The sequence below is a fragment of the Barbus barbus genome (genome assembly GCF_936440315.1).
Source record: "Barbus barbus genome assembly, chromosome: 30".
NCBI classification, from domain to species: domain Eukaryota; kingdom Metazoa; phylum Chordata; class Actinopteri; order Cypriniformes; family Cyprinidae; genus Barbus; species Barbus barbus.
In genome coordinates, this window is record NC_136758.1 from 22,551,707 (window position 1) to 22,575,833 (window position 24,127).

Consider the following 24,127-nt stretch of genomic DNA (forward strand, 5'->3'; position numbering starts at 1 on the left):
ACACTATTTATTAATCTTTGTTAATGTTAGTTAATTAAAATACAGTTGTTCATGTTAGTTCACAGTGCATTAACTAATGTTAACAAAAACAACTTGTGATTTTAATAATGCAGTAGTAAATGCTGAAATTAACATTAATTAAGATTAATAAATGCTGTAGAAGTATTGCTCATTCTTAGTTCATGTTTACTAATGTTGCTAACTAATGAACCTTATTGTAAAGTGTTACCTATTGTTTATTAAATTATGTATTATAAGTTTAACGCATTTATGCAGGTTATTTTTAATTATTAATTTAATAAATATTTTTTTAGCTGTCATAAAAATTGGCCATTAATTTAAATCCCTTTCCCACCTTTTGCAAGAAAGAACAAATGTAGCAGTATTGTAAGTATTCATGTAAATAATGATTTGTATTATTCAATCTAATTTAAATTTATTAATTGTCCTTGTTTTTAATTATGTATAAATTTATTTCATTATATTAATTTTCTTCAAATTTATGTCATTTATTAAATCCCTTTTCCATCCTTTGCAAGAAAGCAAGAGTGTAGCAGTAACCTTTTGCAAGTTATTCAAGTAAATCATCAGTTTAATTGTATTGTTTATTAAATGATTTCTCATCATTTGTAATTATTTTTATTAAATTAAATGTAAATTAATTAATTTAATTGCATTAATTTGATTAACAACTAAAAATGTAGCAGTAACCTATGTTGTAAGTTATTCATGTTTTAAAATATGAATAAAAAATGTAATAAAATATTATGATAAATTAAATATTAATAAATTAATATTATGTGTTGGACCACATGCGCTTAGTCTGTGACAATGAGTATCTAATCAGTTCTACCTAATAGCCTTTATTATTATTAATTATTATTATTAATTTAATTAATTAATTTACTAATTAATAAATTACTTTATTGTTATTTTTTTCTTTTTAAGTTCCAAAAACAATTAATTAATATTTTTTATATTATTTATTTTACATATATATTTATTAAAGTGCAACAGTATAACTGTAGCCTATATGGTACCAAAAATTGTGAAAGCGACATTGCAACCACACTTCAGGTTATTCATACATCAAAACTGGATACATCAATAAAAACAGATCCAATTTTATAGAGGTTGTCTGTATATTTAGATTAGAGCTAGGCCAGAGTAAGCACAACAGCACTTAATCTCACTGTACCCCAAAGGAGCTGGCAAGCAATTATATGAATTATCAGGTTGTTGCAGACGGCTCTTGCTTCTCCTTTGATTCCGATCCAAACGAGCCATAATTTCACTGTTAGGTTCAAAAATAACTGTGACAGATTCTCAGAGGCACAGAGTGGCACTGACATCAAAGTCCTCTTTATCACAGAAAATGGAGACCTTAAGATGCGAAAAATGCCTCAGCTTTGCATCCGTCCTCACAAAGCATCAGTGCAACCTGTCACAGTCTGTGCATGGTGCACTTTAGAAATGATTGCTTTCCAGCTTTGTTTGAGTCACTGAAGTAATTTCAAACACCAGGGATTGATTGTCAGTTCTAAAGCAGCACAGTGTTGACAGTGGAGTGTATATATGTAGTCTAAACTGCTTCCAGTAAGCTAGATTTAAAAGTGGGATTGTCTAGAACTTATTGTTCCTTTTATTTTTGAGGTGTGTAGATCCCAAACTCCATCATTTTAATTTGACTTATTAGCCAAATATTATTTTATTTCATGTTATTGATGCCATCTTGTGGAAATTCACGAGTAAGGCTGTCCTTTTCTATATGCTCAATATGAACATATAAATTTTCAAGAATGCATTCAAAAAACTGCATAAACATATCATGCAGTCTTCCAGACTCTTCCCTCCCAACCCATTTATTTTAATGCAAACAGTGCCCCCTTATGGCTGCGAATGAAAATGCGATAATACCTAAAATTAGGTTAATTTTAATTAATAAAAATGACAAACACGAAAAATCTGGTGTAAAAAAAAAAATATTGCTGTAGGCATTTTCCGTACCATATTATTCTGTATGTAATTGCAATTGAACTTATATCATGCTTATTTATTTTGCTCTCAAGGAAAACGTGAAAAAAATGAAATTTGACCTTATGCAAACTGTAACAGACAATGAATGAAAGCGGTGATGGATTACTATCTGACAGCTGTCAGGGAGGGTTGGTTTTCACAGCTCTCTGATCTACGAACGCTACTATGGAGAATGCCTGGCTCATGAATATTAATCAGGATTCGTGATTGGCCTTTCGCCGAGGAGCGTGAACGCTACCTCATTATTATTCATGAGTTCAGCCTTCGTCATAGTAGGATTTGTAAAATCCCCTCCCGTCCAGTAGATCGCAGTAAAACTCGTTCATATCTACAATTGCCGAATAAACAAGACAGAAGAAAATACTCCTCACCGATACTTCCGCGTTAGATTAAAGTATCAGATATATTCTGGTTTCATACAAAAGATGTATCACTTGATGTCTGTCAACAGAGGTATGACGCTCAAATGCAATAATCATACAATGATGTTATTGTTTAATTTCAGTCTCAGTTGCACATGTGCCAGTTTTAAATAACTGTACCATTTATCTCTTTTCCATGAGATTTTGTGATAAGTGTTCAATGGTTGTCGTTTTAGCTCTAAAAATATTAATTATTTATAACAAAATGTATTGATTTTTTTATGGAAAATGTGTTGATTATTTTAATAAGTTGCATTTAATAGGTAAACGTTTAAATGCTATATTGAATGTATACATAGCCATAACCATTAAAAAACAAACAATTAAGATTGACCTTTTACCTTACTGCATGTGTACTGAGTGTAAAAAGCAGCATAGCCTGAAAGTTAATGGTTAGTATAAAGTAAGTTGTGCAACTAAATGTACAAGGTGCCTTTATATGACCTTCTGACTGTGACATTTTTTATTTTTCTAAATAAAAACTAGTAATATATAAAAAGCTCTCAAAAAATGTATCTACTTGTTTAAGTGTGCTATGTATTTTTACAGCTGTTCTAGTAGAAGATTGAAGATGAAGAATGAACCTTGAGGGTTTCAGTTAACATATTTGTTCCACCATTGACTGAACATCTTTGGTGGAATGGACTTTAACCAGCCTCCAGGGTAATGGCACGGTTTAGGCGGAAATCATGTTGTGCACTTATTGCTTTAGCCTTGGCCTTGTTTATTATATCAGTCATCCTAAAATCTCTGAGCCCTGAGGATAATAATTTTGGCAGTCAGTTTGCATTAAGACTTATTCCACCCTCAAGACAAATGGAACAACATAACAACGTTGTTATATCCGCTAAACCTGTACCAGCAGAGAAAGCTGATAGAATGGAGAAGAAAATGCAAGATTTTCCTGAGCCAAATTACAACGTGCACGCTTTCTACTATGTGTGGTATGGGAACCCACAGTTTAATGGAAAATATGTTCACTGGGATCATCCACTCTTACCACACTGGGACTCCAAAGTGGCCTCAGGTTATCCATCAGGACGACACCAGCCTCCTGATGACATCGGGGCCAATTTCTACCCTGCACTAGGTCCATACAGCTCTGGAGATCCATGGGTTTTAGAGGAACACATGCGACAGTTGCGAACAGCTGCTGTCGGTAAGAAGCCTCTTTGAAACATATATATTATTTTTCTTTACTACACTTGCACTATCCACTGAATATTTTTGCTTATTTTAGGTGTTCTAGCTGTTTCGTGGTATCCACGTAGTATGAATGACGACAATGGAGGAGAAATTGATAATTTGCTGCCTTTGGTTCTGGATGCAGCTGACAAATATCAATTGAAGGTGGTATACACTATCAACATTTGAAGTGGATCAAAACCTTTCATCAAAGTTTCATCAAACCAAAATGCGTTCTTGTCTTAGGACAACTTTGATAAATTTTTTGATCCACTTCAAATGTTGACTACTATAGATATAGATGGAGGTTTGAAATTCAGTATTTCCTTTTGTGTCTTATGCATTTTTTATTGTCCCTGACAGGTTGTTTTTCATATTGAACCATACAAAGGACGAGATGATGCAAATATGCGTGAAAATATTAAATATATTGTGGAGAGGTATGTTCGATGCATTTCATTCATCTTTAGGCATTCATACTTACACAGATAACACTTTCAGTTTCTTAACATTAGTTAAACGTATTGTGTTTCAGCTAACAATGACAATACTTTTACAACATTTATAAATCTAGGTTAATATTAAAGGAATATTTCACCCCAAAATTAAAATTTGCTGACAATGTGGCCCCAGGCAATCCAAAATGTGGATGCATTTGTTTCTTCATAAGAACAGGTTTAGCAATACATGACATGCACACCCTGGGTGAATGGGTGCCATCAGAATGAGAGTCCAAACAGCTGATGAAAACATCACAATAATCCATGTTTGTTTGCATGTTTGTAAGAAACAAATCCATTAACCATCACTTGAGGCTAAAATATGAGTCCATAAACAAATTGATTCTCCAATGAAAACGTGCATCCCCTATTGTCCTCTCATCAAAATCAACTGTTTTTACTTGTTAACGGTGCATGTTGTGTGCAGATTTCTCTATAGATAGAGGACTCGTATTTTAGCCAGAAGCAACGAGTTGATGTTAAAAATGTAATTTCTTACAAATAATAATGTTTGTTTATTACAAACATGAATCTTTCCACTTCACAGAATGTTAATTGATGTTCTACTATGTTTTCTGACTGCACCCATTCACATTAATTGTTCTCTAGTTCAGTGGAATAGATATGTGTTTAATAGCACTTATTGTCAATTGTATTTTACAGATATGGAAACCATCCTGCTTTTTATAGATACAAAACAAGCACTGGCCAGTTTCTTCCACTGTATTATGTATATGACTCCTACTTGCAAACTCCAGATGTTTGGGCACAACTGCTAAAGCCAAATGGTATATCAACAATCAGGAACACACCATATAATGGCATCTTCATTGCTCTTCTTGTGGAAGAAAGGCATAAGAAGGACATACAGACTGCTGGATTTGATGGACTCTACACGTACTTTGCGACCAACGGCTTTACTTATGGCTCCTCACATCACAACTGGAGATCCATTAAAACCTTCTGTGACTATAATGACTTGGTATTTGTTCCAAGTGTAGGGCCAGGTTATATTGACACTAGCATTAGACCCTGGAACTCCCAGAATACAAGGAACCGCATTAATGGCAAGTATTATGAGACCTCTTTTAATGCGGCTGTGGATGCAAGGCCACAGATCATCTCTATAACTTCATTCAATGAATGGCATGAAGGAACCCAAATCGAAAAGGCCATCCCAAAGACATGGGGTAAAACTGTGTATCTTGACTACCTTCCTCATAACCCTACAGTTTATTTAGAGATAACACAAAAATGGGCTAGAAAATTCAGTGAGGAGCAGATAAAATGGCTGGAGTAAAGAAAAGTGAATTACTTTATTGTTAATCCTGAAAAAGCAATACTGCCCTACGTAGTGCTTACAAGGACCATGATTTGTTTTATTTTGTTCTGTTTGAGTTGTGTGCATTTTGTTTTACTTGCATGCCTTTTACCACTGTATATGACAACTTGACTGATTAGGCTCATCAAATATTAATGCTAAACTGCAATCAGAAATATTCTGCCTTGAAGCTGTAAATAAAACGGTTTTACTTTATACTAGGTGTTTTTAACTACACTGAAAAAAATGATGTAGAAACAGTCTTTTACTCAGAAATCGCTAGTAAATCTCAAAAATAATTACAAATATTGTTAATTTTTATTAATTTAGTTATTATTATATTATTATTATAATAATTTAGTTATTGTTAAGTTATTGTTAATTTAGATGGATTTAAAAAGATACAACATTTTTGGCAAAAATGCATTTTAAACTACAGTTTGATGAAAGGTCTTTCAGTATTCACATATGATATTCATAAACTGTCTTTCTCAGAACAATACAATAACACACCGCGTCACATCCTTTAAATTTTAATTAAGTGCATAACATTAAAGACACCTAATATAAAGTTTGACCTACATAATTGCCTATGGTTGCTCTGGCATCACAATTAATTGATTAAATAATTGACTTGATTATTTATTATATTAATAGAAGTTATTAAATTAACAATAAATGATTTAAATTAAAAACATTGTGTTCTGCATTTTAATTCAACATATATGCATATATAATATTTTATCTGTATGTTTAACATTTTCCGTGGAATGCAATGAATTCAAACAGCAACAAGGAATATAAAATTTGGCCACAGTTTATTTTGTTGTTTTTGAATTGTTGACATTTCTATCATGACAACTTTCTGAAGATTTTAGCATGGTCATGACAATTTGGTTTTGGTTGAACAGATCTGCTAGGCTGCTGCTGCTGTTGGTTATTTCTGTCGTTGTAGATTATTGCTGCTTCTGCAAGCAAGTACAGAAACTTGCTGCTGCCAATGCATATGGCGATACGGTGCTGTGAGTATTGAAGACATACTGCTGCTGCACAAATAGAATAACTTGTAGCAGATCTATACAGGCGGAGCTGGGGAAGGTGGAGCGTTTCAGAAGAACTTTAAAAAGCCTGCTGGGAAATGCTCAAGTGAATGCTAACCAGGCATTTAAAAGTAAAGCAGCAAGCTCATTGGCTGCGTATATATGCAACAAGAACCAATCAGCTTGTGCCTACTGTGAATATCATCAGTTATGTTAAGACCCATCAGTCTGCGCCATCTAGAGTTTCATGAAGGAACTAGGCATTTTCTTTACTTTCATGCCTTTTTACTCCTATATGAAATCCTGACTTATTAAACTCAACAAATTGCATTCAAAGATATTCTGACCGGAACGCTTTAAATAAACAAATTGCCTGTGGTAATCATTTTCTCAAATAATTGATCATGCAATTGCTTATTTACTACAAATCTTTGAATGTCTGAATTATTGTATTAAACAGATTTTGAGGGAAATTCATATTTGTTATTTGAACCAGGTTTTTTTCCCATACATACCATGCATTTATTTATAAATAATACACAACTGTCTGTAATAGGCTGAATTCAAACAGCAATGATGAACAAAGGAATAATCCATGAGTAAAATCATAATCCAGTCTAACGCCACTGTTATGTTTCATTTCCCACTCCATGCATTTCTTTGCATTCTTGCATTTGCATGTATTAACTGCACACACATACTCTAAATCTATATTTGCATCCATGCATATGAACAGCACGGACACTGGAAAGGTATCCGAGCGCATGTGGGGAGGGGGACATTATTCTACATCACATCACACTGCGTTACATGGCGTCCTTTCCATCGACGCACTTGCTCGCGTTCTCCGTTTCTGACCCATAGGATGTTACATGTTTTGACTTGCAAGCGCTGATTTTAGTCTGTCATCATTGCGGACACATCGCAACATGCAGTGATGCACTGACGCGAAGGCTATGGGTTCAGGTGCATCCTCTCCGAATATTGCCATCATCGGAGATTTTTCAGCACCATTCCGATAATGCGAGGTGTGTGGGACGTAAATAAAAGAAGCGCATGATGTGGCTTTCCCTCGAGGATGTTTGCTGATGGACAGGTGAGACAAACGATTTACTGATATGAAGGTTACCTGTATGCTTTGCATATATTGTATGACACGAGTTCAGGCTTTAAATATCACGCACTGCGCGCACTATAATTTTTTCATTCATCTCTTGGGGGATTTTGGAGTTATAATAATTAAACATGGCATGAGCGCAGGGACGATCGTTATCGTGGGATGCTTAATGCGTCCTTTTTGGATACGATGCGGTTTTGCTTAAAATAGACAAAGCAGTCGAGATGCTAGAGAGAGGGAGCGTGTCATATTTAAGGAATAGCCATATTTCGTGTGACAGTCTGTTTTAAGATGACCTTCAGCATCACTGGCGAAAGCACATCACCTTGCACGGTATCACGCTCATTTATATTTTTCTGAACGATTTTAGATGCGTGTTATTTAAATAAAATACCAGCATGTCACCGATGGCACAGACACGAATTCGTAAAGCCTGCTAAATAAACAACACAAATGCTTCTTCTTTTCATCTTCACGTCCTTCATCCACATCTTCTATTTATTAGACGTGAACACCGAAGCCAACTACCAGCATGCAACTCTGTGTCCCAAATACATCACAATACATTTAAAACAAAAAGACTCTCTTTTCAAAGACTCCCAGTGAGACACAAGCATGCAACATTCATCAACCTTTGTTTACTTTAATAAAATCATGCATCATGTGTGTATTGCTGGCCAAAAATAAGCAGTTAAGAAACAAGATATGAAATTCCAGACACTTTGCTAATTAAGAGACCCTCCCCATCAGGACCTTTAAACAGCCCAAAGTTTGAGAAATATATCATGCATTAGCAACTATCATATTCAATTATGTACTGGATGTGGGCGATGTTTGCTTTAACAGGTGTATAATCTATTTCCCAGAAGCCTCATCAGTGTCCCGCGCTTTTACAGAGCTTTGCGTTCATATAGATGATTGAGTCTCAAATGCACTGATAAACCTTTTAAACAGCTCTTACATGTGTATTAATAGCAAATGTGCTATTAATACCATCAGTGTTGTAGTGTAACGCATGCATAATCACAAATCATTTCATTATATATAGAAAACATCATTTTTATTGTCACGTTGATTGCTTCCTACGTTTTACTCCGCATACCTGCACATGTAAAAGTGGTAACACTTCACAATAAGGACACATTTGATAATACATGAACTAACCATGAGCAATGCATTTGTTGTAGTATCTATTAATCCTTGTTAAAATTACACCTATTGTTAGTTCATTAAAGCTCAATTCCCTGACATTATTAACAGATACGACTTTTGATGTTATTAAGTAGAAGTATTTTTCATTGTTAGTTTATCTAACAAATGGAACCTTATTGTGAAGTATTACTGTGAAAGATAATGAATGTGAAAGATATGTGACTCACTGATTTGTTCAATTGTTAATTTGCTTATATGTGTCAGATAAGCATATGCAGTTAAACAGAACAGGATGTTATTAAGTGGAAGCTGTGATTATTTTTTATTGGCAGATGTCCCTGTGAAATTGTACAGTTAATTGAGCTCTTTATTCAGTCCATTGAAGTTTATTGAATAAGTCAATTGAATGTTTATTCGGTGCATTTTGATACTAATGGTTTTTAATAGCCCCTTGAAGTCATTGGTCTGCTTTTGAAGAATTTGCATGGAATGAACAGTTTGGAATGCAGTTTTAAGAAAAACCCTTATAAGTATAGGAATGTAGGAAAATGGAAATAATGACATAATTTTCAATGAACAAAGAAAAATAGATTCAAGAAAAGAAAAAAGATTATGCTTTTAGATCCTAAAACAGCTAATTTTTGGTGTAAATAGGCCTTTTGGTTCTATTATCTGGTGACATCCTGAAGATGGCAGTGTTCCCATGTGTAAAACTGATTGTCTGAATGTTCTTGGTTATGATCCAGAATTATTTTTGAGGAGACAATCCTACAACAGACCTAGGACTACCAGAAACACTGAGGGAAGCTTATCTCCTCTTATATCCTGAACAGTCATAAAATAATATGGAGTTATTAACAAAATATTAAACTTCCTCATTTAGTTCCCCAGTCTAAAATGTTTGTTTCCACCCTACCCAAAGTGTTATTTGATACTCAGTTTTATAGTCAGTCTGCAGCTTTAATCCTTAAAATGCTTGAGCTGATATTGATTGTACAGTGATCTAATCTATTTTCTGTATTTTTTCCTGCATGAGAAGACCTATTATTTTAAGACTGACATTCTTCTGCCAATAAAAAAGAAGAACCTGGAACATACAATCATTTTACCTTCTGGATATCAGCAAATCTGTCAGGTGAATTTTTAGGATGATTTAGATTACATTTATGTTGGATTTCTCTGTGCTTGTGATTAGTTACACGCGCACACACACACACACACACACACACACACACAAAAACAAACACACACACACACACACACATTCTACTGTCTTAATAAATCACATGACTTCAATGTGTAAACCAGCCAGCATTTTAATATCTGAAGTGTCCTTGTACAGTCAAACGTCCTAGACATGTAAATGCTTCTCTATTATAAAGTCTAGGATTTTATGTTTATCTTCATTACAGTAGCATACATATAATCAGCTGATGGATGAGACACCTCAACATATGTATTGCAAATGTCAAAGCGCTCATTCTGAAATCTGAACAGAGATTTATGCTTTTTTTAGGTCAGCGCAAACAACTTAATTCATCTTGTACAGTCATTAACTCTCATTATGTAACTGTAATTTGTTAGATTTGCTATTAGCACAGTAATTTACTGCACATTTCTTTTTCTTTTTGTAAAGAGCATGTGTTGAAAGCAGTTAAGATTACCAGCTTCAATGTCTGTAAAATTAATAGAGATACACACAACAGTTCATTCCTATGCTAACTGATTTGCAAGTAAAATGCCAGTTTTATAATATAATATAATATAATATAATATAATATAATATAATATAATATAAAGACATGCTTACATTTTTCAGTTAAATAATGCTGGCTATTGCATATTTCCAAGCATTTATACTGTTGTTCTGAGCAAAATGATGCATGGTGTAAGACGTTGAATTTTAATGCAATATATTAATATGAATATTTCCTGCATAGTTATGTACATACAGAAGTAAGCTATATTTTGTGTTGTCATTCACCTGTGTTGGCAGTGTACTGTAGGCACACCCATGCACAGTAACAATTTATTTACAGAAATAGGTCTATACCCTGTCCAACTGAAACACTGCACAGCAGGTCATTTTAGGTCAAAGAACCGTCTGTTAATTGTGGACCCAGCATATCATCATTTAGCTTTAGATGGTGCAATGCATTTCATCAAAACTTAAAGACTTCAGAATCTTAAAGAAATTACTTTAAACTGATCATGTAACTTTCAAAACTGGTTTATAGAGATTTTGCCTACTGAAAGTCTTTTTTAAAGACATTTCATCAACTGAACAGTCGGTATGTTGTTAAACTACAGTACAATCGTTTTCATTCCTGTCAAAAATTAAATAGGCCTATAGCTCTACTACCTAATAAGCAGCTATTTCATGACCCATAACCTTTTTTTTTTTGCCTTTCAATCTTTATCTATTTCCTGTAAAGGCCAGAGTATGCCATCTGCACCAACTTACAGAATCCTACGACCCCTCCTGCTTGGTATCTTTTTATTAGGATGCTTTGTGACTTTGTTTTTAATGTACATCAAACCATCTACGAGCTGGTTGTCAGGCCCAGTTGAGTCAGAAACATCCACAGCCCGAGCGAAGAGCCTCCTTTCCACCCGAAGTGAGCAGAACCAGACCACTATCCTGGTCTGGCTTTGGCCTTTCGGCGAAACCTACGACCTGAACGTCTGCAGCTCTTTGTTCAGCATCGATGGCTGCTTCATCACCGCCGACCGAAACCTTTACAACAAATCCGACGCTGTGGTCATACATCACAGGGACATCACCAGCGACCTGTCCAACATGCCACCGGCGTATCGGCCCACGTTGCAGAGATGGATTTGGATGAACTTCGAATCACCTTCGCATTCATCTCAGTTACCTGGAACTGAAAACTTGTTTAATTTAACTCTAAACTATCGGCAGGATGCTGATATAGAAGTGCCTTATGGATCGATTGTCGCAGCCCAAGGAGAGGAGGACTTTGTGCCGCCAAGCAAGAACAAGCTGATTTGTTGGATCGTCAGCAATTGGAACCCAGATCACGTCAGAGTGAAATACTACAATGAACTCTACAAGCACATCGAGGTTCATGCATACGGACAAGCATTTGGTGAGTACATTTCCGACCAGGATTATTTCCCTACAATTGCAAGCTGTAAATTCTATTTGGCATTCGAGAACTCGATTCACAAAGACTATATCACTGAGAAATTGTACAACCCGCTTTCCGTTGGCACCGTACCCGTTGTGCTCGGACCACCAAGGGAGAACTATCAGAACTTTGTGCAGGGAAATGCTTTCATCCACGTTGATGACTTCCCGTCTCCGAAGGAGCTTGCTGATTATCTCCTGTTCCTTGACAAAAACGAGGAGCTTTACCTGAAGTACTTTGACTGGCGTAAACACTTTAAGGTGAAAAAGGCGTACTTCTGGGCCGAGCACACATGTCTGGCTTGTGATTACATCAGAAGGCACAATGAGTACAAAACAATTAACAATCTTGACAAATGGTATTGGGGTTAATTCACAACTGAACCACTGGACCAGATTAATGAAAATGGCTTGACAATAAGAGCTTCATATAACTTAATTCCAATGAGGGTCTGTTGTGAGGACTTACAGACTTTTATTTTTGTAAAATGTCCCAAAGTAGATGTACATTTATTTCGTGTTCGGTTTCACGCATTTATTAATCTGGATGCAAATGATGCAATTTAGAGTTTAATAAGTATGTATTTATTTGGAAAGCTGATTTTGACCAAAATGCACAAATTAATTTAAAGGGACAGTTCACCCAAAAATGAAAGTTTTGTCATCATTTACGCACCTTCTTGTCATTCCAACCCCATATGATCTGTGGAACACACAAAAGAAGATATTTTGTAAGTGATATTTTGGATGCAAATCATGCATTTTCGAGTTAACATGGAAGGAGATACTTTGAAGAGTGTTTTATGTGTTTTGTTATGTTTCTGCCATGGAATAAAAAGTTCAATGCAACTTTTTATCTCAAAGTTCAGAGAAGAAAAGTCAGAACTGTAAGATATAATCTTGTAAATGCAAAAAAAAAAAAAAAAAAAAAAGACAGAATTGCGAGATGTCGCATTTACCTTTATTTTTCATTCTATGGCAGGAAAAAACAACAACCGAGATGTAAACTCAGAAAATTGTGAGATATAAACTTAGAATTGTGAAATTGTGAGTTTTTTTTTTTTAATTCTGAAGTGAAAACGGGCTTCCATAGTTTTTGCCAATACAATGAAAGTCAATGGGGTCCAAAATTACACATGAAAGTAATAAAAGTCTTCATCCAGTTCTACAGAAGAAAGTATATCATACAGATTTAAAATGATATGAGGGTGACTAAATTACAAAATGTTAATTTTTGAGTGAAATATTGCTTTAAAAATCAGTTTTGCTGTTTTCATACAACACATTATACAGGAAATCTGTATATTTAATGAGAACCGAGCACTTTCTGAAGATTTTTATGCTTTATTTATATCATTGGTTATTGTGTAAATGTTAGTGCTAGAGTCATCTATGCAGTGTTTACAGAACTTATGTTGTGCAAAATATCCATGTAATGTAATGTGTATGTATTGAGACAACCTGCCTTTTATTTCCATGGTTTTGGATGTTGTTTTGCGCATTCATATTTTACCATGCCATAATGGACACCTTAGTGACCAACCTGCATTTGCTACTGAAAAACAAACATGCCAGAAGTGCGTCATTGCTGATAATGTTTTATTGTACTGAATAACTGCTGATAATATCACTGTTAAGTAGCTTACATGGCTTGGATATGTGATACTGTGAAGTATCAATGTGTACTGTGAAGTTCTGTCTTTGAAATATTTAAGTGTCACTTTTGTTTAACAGTGAAGTGTTGAATCGAGAGCAGGAGGCTAATATACATACAGTCATGTGTGGGTGGTGCCATATTCACAGGCATGCAGAAGACTTTTTTCCAAATGTTGCCAAATGTTTAGACGCGCTCAGATGTATGAGATGAATGAAATTATAATGTGAGAATCATAATGACTCGCTTTTCCAGATGCAAGCTTAGAAGATTTGTTTGCTGCCAAAGTTTTCTTCCTCAAATATGATGCTTCTGATCTGATATCTCTGGGATTCACATCATCCCATTTCTCAGATCGGCTTTCATTTCATGGTGAAGGACTGTTTTAGATGTGCTTACATACATGTAGTCAGTCTAATATTAGATGAGGGTGAAGAACTCTATTACTGATCAATGAGATCATTTTGAGCTGTGGATCACAGACTGAGCTATTGATACTGTCACTGCAAAAAACAAAAACAACAACAACAAAAAACCTACTTGAATGCTGTTTTGTCTTGTTTCCAGTAGTCCAAAATCTAAACATCCTTAGAACAAGATATTTTGACTTGAGAAGAAATTGTGTATGACAAAAAAAAAATGTCTTTCTTTTTTAAAAATGATATAGTTTTAAGCATAAATCAAAAATAAAACCCAAGCCAATGGGTAACAAAAAAAATGCATTTATTTATATTGCTGTATTTTACATGAATTTAAGGTATACATTTTATCCTGGGACTTGAACCCCTGGCTTTGTCATTGCAAGCAGCATGCACTACTGTTTGAGCTAATGGAATGCGCTTGGTAGATTAAAAAACTATTATATTTTCAGTGAAACAAGTCTTATTATCATAAACAATGTTGTACCTCAAGCAGTGCTGGGTAGTAACTGATTACATGTAATCTGGATTGCACAATCAGATTCCAAAAATGATGTATGTGTAATTAGATTATATATATATATATATATATATTTAAATGATCGTAATCAGATTAAATTTTTATGGATTACATGATCACACATTATTCACTGTAATGTAATGTTTAATGCATTTCATGATGTTGATAACAAAGAATGGAATTTATTTTCTTTCTCTTTGTTTTTTGTTGTGTTTCTCTTTATATCAGTATGGTACACAATAATCCCATTTAAATCTATGTGATAAACAAGTTAGATCAAAAGCAATCTAAAAGTAATACAAAAAGTAGTCAGACTAATTTACATAATATGTCTAATCCAGATTATGTTACTAACTACAATATTTCTCATGTAACTTGTAATCAGTAACGGACTACAATTTGTAAGTAATCTACCCAGCTCTGACCTCAAGAAAAAATAGCTTTTTTTAAGGATGTTTACATATTTTTACTGGAAACCAAGACAAAATCAATTAAGACATTGATTTTTGCTCTGCTAATATGAAAAAGCACACTTTAATTTATATTTTTGGTAAACATTTTGTTTATAAGAAATATCGATCATTTCCAGGCCCAGGCACTCACAAGTCATGAATCACATGTGTTTGTTTTTATGTCTGAAGCACACATGATTGTGAGTTATTGTTGTTGTTGTGTTGCAGTGTCTGTCAAATTGAGCATACTGTATGAACAGTAACACCATCATCAGTGGTTAAATAATTTATGCCTGGGTTTTTAACTTTTGTATTCATGAGTGACCATCAGGTTTGAAAAAGCGTGCTATTTTAACAATGTCCATCTGTATATTACTCAAATGTGCACAAACAGACAGACTTTTTTATATGAACTCTGATGAAAATCGAGATGACGTGTAGTAACCCAAGCTCCACTACACGTCTCAGATCAGTGTTTGTTGAAGATAATCGGTTTGCCGTGAATTCTCTTTATGCATTGTACACATGCACAAAATAAGCCCTTTCTGAGCCTTTGCACCGAGGAAGAAAAGTCTCCTGCTGAAGACAAAGATGGCAGTGTTATGGAGAGGCCATTTTCTGTCCCTAAAGCGGTTTCCACAATGAACATCCGCATCTTTTTGGGATTAGGAACTAGACTTCTGAACACTGTTGAACTGGAAAACTTTAAAACCTAAAAGCTTCTCTCATTCTCAAGTGTGATTTACTGAACTGATGACAGAACAAAGATGTATTGTGACTAAAAATGTGAACTGTGAAAAAAAGAATGAACTGTTTATGGTTTCATCTTGCTGTACTAAGTGAATCAGAGATTGCTTATTTACTTACTGACCATGATTACTGACTTGTATTGATTTGTGGTCTCGCTCTCTCTCTCTTCACCTCTGTATCTTTATCTCCTGCGCACAAATGTTGGCTGTGAGCTCTTGGTACCCTTTAAAACAGCCTTTGCATTATGAGTGTGTTAGTGGTGTCTGACTCAGAGCCCCTGCTGACTCACACATGTAGGCTGGTCGCATTGACGCCGGCATGGAGTATGATATCTCCTCTATGCATTATGGACTCGAATGCGAAATGACCCACATTCCTATTGTGCTGAGGAACCTGAGGGTGTAAAGAATTGTTCATTGCAACGTTAATTGCCAAAACATTGTTATTTGCCAAATAATTTACTGTAGATGTCTGTTAGTAAAATAAAGAGCTGAAAATAAAAATACATTCACAGAACATTTTGCTTCGCATCTTGACTTTAAGTGTGGGAAAAAAGTAGGAATAATTCAACTAAAATTATTTACTCAACCATACATTGTTAAATTAATTGTTAAATTTTTCCAAAACTATATATTTGCCATTACATAAACCCAAATGTTTCATTGCGATTAAGACATACAGTATTATACATACATACATAAAATACCCTAAAAGACTTGTATAACAATGTCTACAAAGTCATCTAAAGCCACATAGCCAAAATTTAAGTTATTCTCTGGCTCTGAAATCAGTGCAACTCAAAATTAAAAATGTAACTATAAAAGAAAAAAGCGAGTTAAACACATTTTCTAAAGCAACCATGCCATTTTAGCTTTATTCTATGAGCTGTTTGTCATGTTTCACTGAACTCGTACCAGGTGGGCTACCGAGCAAGTTTACTGTCTTTGAAAAGCCATACATATGTGGCTGGTTATGTGATGCAAACAATAAGGGCCAGATTTACTAACAGCTTGCGTCAGCACAAATGTCTTTTGGCATTAAAATAGTTCGGTCAGGATTTACTAAAGATGCACAGTGAAGAATTAGAACTGGACAGAGTTATTTTGGGGCCTGACATAATTATATATTTATTTGTAGGAGTTTTCCTTTCAGACGTCAAATTTATGAGAGGAGAGTATTAAAATGAATCACGCAAAATGATTTACTAATGTTTGCACTCATCAAATTACTGGTATTTGTGCCATTATTTAACGTCCCCCCAAAAAAATATGTGTTAAACTATTTTGCGTGTGTGTCGTAAGTAGACCACCCACACCTGATGAGCATCGGCTCTGCTTATTTGTGACTATGCTAATTTGCACTGCGCTTGGTACATTGGTTGATATGTAAATGAGATGTTGCGGCTGCGTTCTTTAATTTGTGTGTTGTCAGTAAATCACCCGCAGTGTTGGGAAGGTAACTTTGGAAATGTAATAGGTGACAGATTACAAGTTACCCTACTTAAAATGTAATAAGTAGTGTAACTTTTCAATTACTTTATTAAAGTAATGTAACTGATTACTTTTTGATTACTTTTCTAAATTCCTAATGTTTTCAACTGTTAATCACTTTCAAACATGTAAAGCAGACAGGGTTAACCTTACAGTAGTTCTCAAAACTGATTACTCGAAATCCTTCATCACTTGACTTAAGATTATAATATTTAAATTTTAAAGGAGACATTGGATGCCAAATATCTTCATTTGCATATAAATGTGTCTTGGCAGTGTGTGGACACAACCACCCTACAATGATAAAACATTTTAAAATGATAAAAAGCCCTTTTTCTAATCCTCCAAAAACCTAAACAGTCTCAATTATCAAGCTATTTTGATTTTGGAGTGAATAACTCTTCCACCTTCAATACCATGACTGAGGTGAACCAAAGGAGAACCAAACCCCCATCTGCTACCCAGGTGCCGCAGCAATATGGCTGCCAACTGCTCCGGGTGTGTGTTCACTGCTGTGTGTGTGCACTTGGGTGGGTTAAATGCAGAGCACAAGCTCACCCAAGCCCGCCGTTCGCGGGAGATCGATGACGCCGTCCGCGGCTCTCACTAGCATGCCTGTGGCAAGCCCACCTGGAGCGCATGTGACTCAAGCCTGCCGGCCGCCGCTGACTCAAGCCCAAGTTCCCGTGGATCCAGTCCACACGTCACGGCCAGGAGTGCTGTTTTTAAGTCTTGTTGTGCCCACAGGAACAGTTTTAATCTAGTCTTGTCTTGCCAAGTCCATGGAGACTCGTCTGGGGCAGGCGGGTCCTCTGATTGTGTGCCTTCTTGTCGCGGAAGTGGAAGCGGTTGCTGAGGGACCCTGTGAGAGCCCCTGACTCCTTGTCATGCCCAGAAGAAGCCTCAGCTTCCAAGCTAGCCCAGGAGGGCTTCCTGTTCCTGTGGACTGTCCTGTTCCTGTGTGTTTAGCCCTGTGTGGACTGTCCTGTCATGTCCTGTAATGTCTGTCTAGCCCCGGAGGGCTCCTGATACCCCCTAGCTGCTCTATGGAATTTTTTATTTTTTTGGAGGGGGGGGGGGGCTGTTACGGCGCGGGACGCGCCTTCCGAGAGGGGGGAGTTATGTCAGTCCTCTGTCATGTGTTCCCTCCTCTTGTGTCCATATTTGGTTTGTTTCCTGTCCTTGTTTAGTGTGATTATTAGTTAATTCTTGTCTAGCTTTGTTTGTCCAATTATCTATGATTATCCCTTGTATTTAAGTCCTGTCTGTTCGGTTAGATTTCGTCTGGTCTACTCGTTAATCCCCTGTGTTCCTGTCTGTGTCTACCTTGCCCTGCCTTGCCTTGTTTGGATTTCATTAAAGACTATTATTTTGAGTTACATCCTCATCTGCATGTTCTTCATTCATCCCTGCTGTGTGCACCGTGACAAGGATGGAGCAGTACCCATTGTTCAGCTGCACCTCCAGAAGAAGTAAGTTTAAATCGCGTTTGCTCTTCCACAGAACAGAGGGGTGGGGTGAGCAGAGCTCATTAGCATGTAGAGAGATATGCTGCGAAACACGTTGCTGTGAACAGAGCTGTTTTTGACAAGGTAAAAAGGGTGTTGTTTTTCATGACCACTGAGACCATTTCGAGAAGACCCTAAAGAATCATACCAACTTGTGGAAAATGGGCGTCCAATGTCTCCTTTGAAGCACAGCCACCACAAAATCAGACTTACTTTAAAATCATTCTGAGGTTAAATACAGATTTAAAATCATAAAATATAGTTTAATAGCTATGATATTGTTTTTGAAATCAAATCTGTGCATAGCTATGATGGGAAACACTGGAATCTAACATTGCCTTAGAAAAAAAACTGTTATTCTAAAAAAAAAAAAAACGCATATACATAAACCCAAATAGGAAATATAAGAGTTATAGGATAAGCATGTTACAGTATAAACTTCTGAAACATGGGTGTTTCATATTTTAGAGCAGTCACTGCAGAAATCATTTAAATCTATGGGAGTGTGTGTGAAAAAAATCAGATGTAACCCCTTTGTAATCTTTAACATTTTCATAAGTAACTGTAATTTAATTACACATTTTTTCTTAGTAACTGTAACTAATTAAAGTTACTTTTATTTTGTAATTAAATTACCTAATTCTGTTACATTTAACTAGTTACTCTCCAACACTGATCACCTGTAGAAATTTCCACGCCCACCGGCGCTGTTTTGGAATTGTGCTCTAGCGCTAGTTTAGTAAATATGGCCCTAAATGTCTTAGTTTACAAATCATGCAAGTGTTTTGCGTAAGTGCTTTGTATTGGGGAAAAACCCTGTGTAAATACTACTTTTGTGCTCCACTGAAATAAATTAACAGCAAATAGATTGGAAAAAAACAATTAAGATTAGTAAAAAAAATATTGGTCCACTGTTTCTTTAAAACACAACTGCAAGCCTACAAAATTGCACCACCCACATTAGTCAAACTGCAACTTGCTTTTTCAGCAACACATCTCAGGCTGGTAAAAATAGCCCACCAAATCCACTGTACGCTGAATGATGACACCAAAAGGGCAGTTTGGTGTGCAGGCCATCAAATCCCTCGCTGTTGTTGTGACCTCTCTGTGTTGATACTCTGGCATTTGGAGTTATCCTTCTGAACCCAATGAGGTGATGGTGTCTTATCCTGTTCCTCAAAACAAAAGGACTGACAGTTGTTCAGACTATATGCCAAATGAGGTGGTAAAGTTAATCCGTTTACTACATATTTCAGTATTATGTTGAAGAGGGAGTGTGTGTATGTTTCTTTGTGTGTGTGTGTGTGTGTGTGTGTGTGCCTGTGTGTGTATTTGCGTGGCCATATACAGAGAACCAGAATATAATCAGTGTGTAAATCCATATAAGACAGAGTTTAAGAATTAAATTCTATTCTGGACTGGGATATTTAAAGATCCGATCAACAAAATCCACAAACAGAGAAAATAATGTAGATCACCAAGCAGATTTTATACCATCTGATGTACTGCTGCCATAGTGCAATGAAAACTACACATAAAACTAAAAGCCATTTCATTTCTCTAGAGAAGGCATATGCATTAGGAATTCATAAATAAAATAAATGTTTCCTTTAGCTATAGACATTTGCTTCAGGCTCCTCCAAAAACACAAATAAAATAAAATAAAAAGAAAATTTTTCAAGATCAACTCGTCGCACATCATCTGTGCTTCGGACAATACAGCTGGTGTCTTGAATACTTGTTTTATGATTGGTCAATCAAGGATTTCAGCTGTCAGGTATTTTCAAATATTAACTGGTATCAACACAAACCAGATATTAACATATAAACCATATATTATGATAATATACAGGTAATAGATAATATAATAATTTCACATCAACATTTCCACATCCATGTCCACGTAGTTATTTATTTAGTAAGCAGCCATGTAATTTGGGGGTTATGTTCATTAGCCATTTATTACCTTAAAATTAATGTTATTTTAGTACAATTTTGTGTTTTTATTAATATTTTGAATTTAGATATTATGAATAATTATCAGATTTTATTTCAGTTTTAGTTATTTTAGTGTACGTTAAACTGAACAAAAATGAGATTATTTAATCTCAATAAGTTGTTTAATATTTCTTATTATTTTTTTTATCAAAAATAAACAAATGATACCTTAAATCATGAGGCTTATAAAATCTGACTCAAACCTAGAGAACAGAATATCATAACGACTTTGAGTGGGTTAAATAAGCTTTTATGGCACATCCTGTCACCTTGTCCCGCCATTCCTGCCTGGGCATCGCTGAGATAGCGTCTCAGGATCCCTGAAGGGGTGTACGGTTCTGCAGGATCATAGGGTTTGGATTTTGCCTCTTTGTCTCTTTGTCCACCAAGCCTATCTTGTTTCCAACTGAGAGCTCTGCGGATCCTCGCCTGCTCGGAGCAGCTGTGAAAGGCAATCGTCAACTCTGAGAAACTGAATGGTGTGAGACCACTTATTACTGTGAAGGCCACCTGATCTCAACCCAATGACTCCACTTATGCTGTCAACACTTTGTTAAGCATCTTAGTCCTGAGTAGAATGTGTGAGAATGAAGTGGCCGAAGAGATGCCTTCCCATAATCAGTGTCAGATCATCAGATTTTACAGCAGATTAAATAGACAGTTGGTAAGTATGACTGTTCTGTTGTACACACAAGTGAAAGACCATTAGTGAAAAAACTTATATTTTGCATTTTTCTCATTTAATACAAATGTTTCATTAGAAGTTATGACCATAACAAATCGAACTTGTGTAGAATATGTTTCTGGTAGAATATGTTTCTAGACTTTTCTGACTTTATGAAAATGGCAAAAAGTCTAGAAATATTAGTGAATTAACACTTTAGACATATTTGCAAAAATGTTACTTTGTTGTAATTCTGATTACTTCCTTTCAAAGATTCCATCTATATTTTTATTATTATAAAGATATGTCCTGTGATTTCTCCTCCTAATCTCTCTAATCACACAAACACATATAAACACACACTTTTAACTCTGGACTCACTTGTCTAGTATCAGTCAAATGTGCTGCATGCTCTGGGATGCCTAGCAACCGAAAGTCAGTGCATGTTTGTTTGTCCTGAGACGAGCTGTGCAGTTGGACATTAATCTAGTCGTAGCAACAGCCGTGCTCTGAGCTAAAAACCCCTAGTGATGGATTTTCATCAATTCAAACATCTTGTTGACACCTGTTAAAGAGAACAAAAAGACAGACATGAATGCTTAGAACAGATAATGAGACTCGAAATACTGCTGTCGAGAGTTTAGTAATTGTGGCACGCGGTTCTCCTAACTGTCACTTTTGGCATCCAGTACACTTCAGTTTATGAGACACTTTTGCAAAGAAGAATCATACGAACTGACTGCCATCGCACTGAATAAATTACCAAGCAATGAATGTGTTTTTTTTTTCTGTTCATTCTTTTAAGACAGATTATGTGAGCCAGAAACTGTAGAAAATCTGAGGTAGCACCGATCACTACTTTCTCTAATAGACTGACCTCCCTATGCGCATGCATGATGGATTAAGTTCTTTAACCACTGATCTTCTGAGCTATTTTTGCACAGAGATCATTTGCCTCATCCTCTTGATAAATGATATGACTACAAACTCAGAAACTCATTTTGCAGCTCAAGTATCAAGTGTAAAATACTGCAAACAAAATTGTTCATTACAGTTTGGTACATATAGGCTAATGTTTATATGATGATTGCAAATTTGCAAAAGTATTATAGTAAGCAAAACAGATAAAAGACGCCAACTTGTCTGAAAGTTTCAAATAAGCTTGAATTTTGAAAGTTATCGGCCTTAAATTCTTACATTTCATTTAGAACGAAAACATTTTACAGCCTGATAGATTTACATATAGTTTGCTGCAGTGATGAGGGGTTTCTTCATCAGTTTTTGGAATTGTCACGGTGCACACAGCAGGAAGGAACAAGGAACACGCATACAAGGATGTAACTCAAAACAAAAGACTTTACTTTGCACGGCAGGGCACGGCAGGGCAGGGCACGGCATCAAACACCGGGGAGTAACGAGTAGACCAGACGAAATGGCACTACACAGACAGGACTTAAATACCAGGGATAATTAACTCAAACACACACACCTGGAACAGAATAAACTACTAATCACATAACAAGCTGTGACGAGTCGGCTGCCTCCCCCCTGTCCATCATCACCACCCCGTCCCATATTCGCCGCCCTTCACCAGGCTCCCGACAGGAGTGGGTGTGTGAGAGAGGAGGGGCGCTGAAACAGCCAGGGCTGGCGGCGTGTGATGAGGCGCACCTGACGTGAATAGAGCCTCATCACCGCCGCCGTTAAATGCCGAACGCGCCTCTCCTCGGGAGACCGGTCTCTCCCCCGTGCATGCACGCTGGTGTCCTCGTGGGTCCAGGAAGGGAGCGTCGAGGAGGAATGCCGCACCCGTTAGGCGGCTGACGGGCCAGGATGCCGGGCCGCCGAATCCCCCAGAAGCGCCGGGATTCCGCAGATGGACGAAGCCGCGCAAGAGACGCCGCCGCCGCCACTCGCTCCCGGCCCCGAGAGGGGAGCGCGTGCGGCCACCGGACTCCGCCCCTTCCCTGGACCCTTCCCTCCTGAACACTGCCCTCCTACACAGCCCCGCAGCACGACGAGGACACCAGATCCCTGTTTATTTTGGACACTTTTCCCCCTTTTGGACACTTTATTTTAATATATTGTTTAATAAAAACCTCTCCGAGGCTTGACGCCACGCCCACTGTGTCTGTCGTTGGCTCCTCCCGCCACAAAGCACAGGAAACAAACCAAATATGGGCATAGAAACACAGGGCACACTGGGAACACAAGACACACACAATAGAGGACTGACAGGAATACTGTTAAAAATAAGTTGACCAACAAAAGTTTCATCCTTACACATTTTGTTTATCATAATCTTCCCTGAAAGTTTACGTTATAATAGTGACAACCTCTGTAGTCCCATTTAGATACTTGTTAGCAAGCGCATTTTTCAAGACAAGTAAAAGCTTAAAAAAAAAAAAATCAAAGGTATTACTGATGTGTTTTATGATGTAGAATAAAATGTGAAAACATTGTGAGACTGTGTTAACCACAGACCTGTTTTCAGGCATTTAATCAAAAACCTATTAAAAAAACCCATAGACTTTGATGGAACCAGAAGTGCTAAAAGGCTAACTTGTTTCCTGGTTTTGGCCTATGCATCCTCCCTGCAGCACTAATATATCCAGCTAACAAAAGTTCCAGGAATGTTTTGCTAAAGTTCCCATGTAGTTATGAAAACTTTGTTTCTGATTGTTCTCTGTATGATCAAAAGTTCAGTTTTTTAAAATGTTTTAAAAATGTTTATTGGGAACATTCCT

General features: G+C 36.3%; 2 protein-coding genes across 2 annotated transcripts; both read left to right on the forward strand.

Moving 5' to 3' along the window:
• Window positions 1-2,360: 2,360 nt before the first annotated feature.
• LOC306850088 (glycoprotein endo-alpha-1,2-mannosidase-like) lies at window positions 2,361-6,155 on the forward strand. The gene is made up of 6 exons (XM_079385528.1): window positions 2,361-2,490; window positions 3,009-3,618; window positions 3,700-3,809; window positions 4,008-4,084; window positions 4,808-5,794; window positions 5,853-6,155. The coding sequence occupies exons 2-5, from the start codon at window positions 3,126-3,128 to the stop codon at window positions 5,442-5,444; spliced, it is 1,317 nt and encodes a 438-aa protein (XP_079241654.1). The 5' UTR covers window positions 2,361-2,490; window positions 3,009-3,125; the 3' UTR covers window positions 5,445-5,794; window positions 5,853-6,155.
• A 5,059-nt stretch (window positions 6,156-11,214) lies between these two features.
• LOC306849986 (4-galactosyl-N-acetylglucosaminide 3-alpha-L-fucosyltransferase 9-like) lies at window positions 11,215-12,297 on the forward strand (the record flags this gene model as incomplete). Its single annotated transcript, XM_079385390.1, has 1 exon — window positions 11,215-12,297. The coding sequence occupies exon 1, from the start codon at window positions 11,218-11,220 to the stop codon at window positions 12,295-12,297; it is 1,080 nt and encodes a 359-aa protein (XP_079241516.1). The 5' UTR covers window positions 11,215-11,217.
• Between the last annotated feature and the right edge of the window lie 11,830 nt (window positions 12,298-24,127).